The sequence below is a fragment of the Bactrocera tryoni genome, unplaced genomic scaffold, assembly GCF_016617805.1.
Source record: "Bactrocera tryoni isolate S06 unplaced genomic scaffold, CSIRO_BtryS06_freeze2 scaffold_25, whole genome shotgun sequence".
Taxonomy (NCBI): domain Eukaryota; kingdom Metazoa; phylum Arthropoda; class Insecta; order Diptera; family Tephritidae; genus Bactrocera; species Bactrocera tryoni.
The window spans coordinates 462,689-465,697 of NW_024395977.1; the positions used below are offsets into that span (position 1 = coordinate 462,689).

At 31.3% G+C, this 3,009-nt stretch overlaps 1 protein-coding gene across 6 annotated transcripts in view; it reads right to left on the reverse strand.

The window, feature by feature from the left end:
- The window catches only part of LOC120780613, a 67,185-nt gene extending 65,537 nt beyond the window's left edge, over nucleotides 1–1,648 (reverse strand). For 3 of the 6 annotated variants that reach the window (XM_040112875.1, XM_040112872.1, XM_040112874.1), the window contains exon 1: nucleotides 1,495–1,648. In XM_040112875.1, the coding sequence (XP_039968809.1) occupies nucleotides 1,495–1,499 (5 nt within the window). In that variant the 5' untranslated portion in view covers nucleotides 1,500–1,648. Of the gene's footprint in view, nucleotides 1–315; nucleotides 467–802; nucleotides 843–1,494 lie in introns of all 6 variants that reach the window. The other 3 variants (XM_040112877.1, XM_040112876.1, XM_040112873.1) reach the window with 3 other exon arrangements.
- Between the last annotated feature and the right edge of the window lie 1,361 nt (nucleotides 1,649–3,009).

Sequence of the window (3,009 nt, forward strand, 5' to 3'; positions counted from 1 at the left end):
TGCCACACAGAAAAACAAGCAAAGTTGTAGAAAGAGTAAGAAAGCTAACGATTCTGTATAAAAGTCCACTCAATCACAAGTACGAACACAATATATGTACATATGTACATACATTTTTATTAGGAGAACTAACATGGTGAGTATTTTTCCGTCTCACTTTCGTATATGTATGTACATATGTATGTACCTAGGTACATACGACAAAGAATACACACGCTAGATATGGGTATATGAGATGCAATGATTTTTACGAAATATTATATTGAAAAACATCGGACTATGACCACCATATTTTACATTATTAAATATACTTACATACAGTTATGTTCAAAGTAGTATGAGTGTCCCTAACAAGAAGGCAAGGCGCTACTATCCTCTACAATGAAAATCTGGAATTTATTTCGCGATTTTTTTTTAACTTTCGTTGCTTGACACAGTACTTATATTTCGCATTAAATTAAACATACTAAAATGAAATAAATAAAATATTTAAGCAACAATACATTAATACAAACCTTAATCAAATGTACTAAAACTACTACGTTGGTTATTGTTATAAGATGTTTTAGTACATTTGATTGAGTTTTGTATATATGTATATGTACATATGTATATACCATTGTGATCAAATTGAAAGGTGAATTTTTAATTTATACTTCGCGTATTTTATAGTAGATATATATTTCGGCACCTTTTCCCTTTCTTCAAATTTTTTTTTTGATGATTTCACACTTTTCATCGATTCACTGTTACTAGTATTAAATTGTATAAAAGTATTGCCACATCACTATCTCAAACTCACTTATCATTCCATCTCGTAAATAAAACGACGGAAAGGAAATCTACAGTAAGAAATTAATGGTAAACATTAATACTATCGCATCCAATTTTATTGAGAGAATATCGTTAGTTCTTTATTTCAATAAAGCTGATATGAACTCTCCAATTATTTTAAACTTGGTTTACTTAGGTATGCACATATGTATGTACATATTTTCCACTGTCAAAATTTCCTTTCAAAGTTTAGTAAACATTGAAAAATAGTTGTAATTTTAATCAAAATACAATATAGTATAAGTATATAACGTATATATATGTAGTATACATATACATATGTATGTACATATGTACTTATGTAAGTGTATTTAGATTGAAGTTTACAAATTTCGAAGTTTTAATGATATACTCATTTCGGTATTCTAACTAATGAATGGAAATGGATAAGACATTAGTAAAATCAATAGTTATTATATGCCTGTAAGGGTATATGCTTCACAGTTTGTTATTATGGTGAAACACTTTATATACATTTATCTTTTCAAAATTCATACACGTTTACAACACACAATATGTATTGATTGGGCGTAATATATGACATAACCATTTCAATAACAAAATTTTAAATAATAAGATAGAAACATACATATGTATGTATGTACATTGTCTACAATAACACAAATGAAAATTCACACGCGTCGAACTAAGCGTACTTACTCCATACGAATTTATTATTCATACATTGAAAACTCCCATTAACTACATATACGTAGCAAATAACAAAAACAATAAACGAAATAAAAATTCATTAATAAGCAAACGATTAAACGTACTAGACGAACGCGTCTGCAGAGTGCAACTACCGAGCGAGCCTATTGACCATTTCATCTATACCCAAATTCAAAGCTCATTTTTATGCTTTCGCCCCACTTCGAATTCGAACCGCCCGTCTACTGTTCATCAACATTACATACACTTACTAGTAGCTTTATATGCGACAACCCTCTCACTTCAATACAAACTATATATAATATGTATTAATATACATATAGTACATACACATTCCATTCCTTGCAGGAAAATGTTTTCATTTGAACCTAATTCAGCTAATTCGAGTTCTATGGCTCTGTGTATCAATTAGTAACAAATTTCTCCTAAATGAGTTGGGATGAAAAAAAGAAACTATGTTGTAAACAAATTTTATATACATATGTATGTATTGCTCTGCCAAATGGAAAGTCAAATTTTGAAAAATGAAATTCAAAGTTCCAATAAAGTAGAAAAATTGTATTGATTTGCATATTTATTATAAAATGAGAACTTTAGGCAAAGTGTTATTTTACTACTATGTTAACTGCACTGGATACATATGCACTAGGCCGGGTCGATTTGTGGGGAGGCAAAAAAATCGCCCATTGCTCTATGAAAATCATATTCTAGGGATCGAAATAAGATACTTTGCCGAAGGAACCATACCATTAAAACGAATTTTGATGTCCCCCTATTTGAGTCGTACCATTGGGTAGGGGCAAATTTTGAAAAATCCCACTTTGACCCATTTAGAGTGCTCCAATCGAGTCCAAATGTATGACCGACCCCCACTAACTTTGGACGGCCGATCCACCCATGCCAGTGGCACACTCCCTGGAACTCCCCTGGGGGGTTCCCCATACAATCATTTCAAAAAATCACCATTTTTGGTGATTTACATGAAAAAATCAGCTAAAATGCTGTGTTTTTTCTTTTTCTTTATTTTTCTTTATTTATTTATAATAATATCTATTTTTTCCCTTAAGAAATTTATTAGTAAGGAAGGGCTAAGTTCGGGTGTCACCGAACATTTTATACTCTCGCATGGTAAAGTGATAATCGAGATTTCATTATTCGTCATTTAAATATTTTTCAAATACCGTATTTTTGTAAAGTTTTATTCCGCTATCATCATTGGTTCCTAATGTTTATACTCGTATTATACAGAGAAGGCATCAGATGGAATTCAAAATAGCTTTATATTAGAAGAAGGCGTGGTTGTGAACCGATTTCACCCATATTTCGTACATGTCATCAGGGTGTTAAGAAAACATTATATACCGAATTTCATTGAAATCGGTCTAGTAGTTCCTGAGATATGGTTCTTGGTCCATAAGTGGGCGAGGCCACTCCCATTTTCAATTTGTAAAGAAAGCCTGGATGCAGCTTCCTTTTGCAATTTCTTCCGTAAAATTTAGTGTT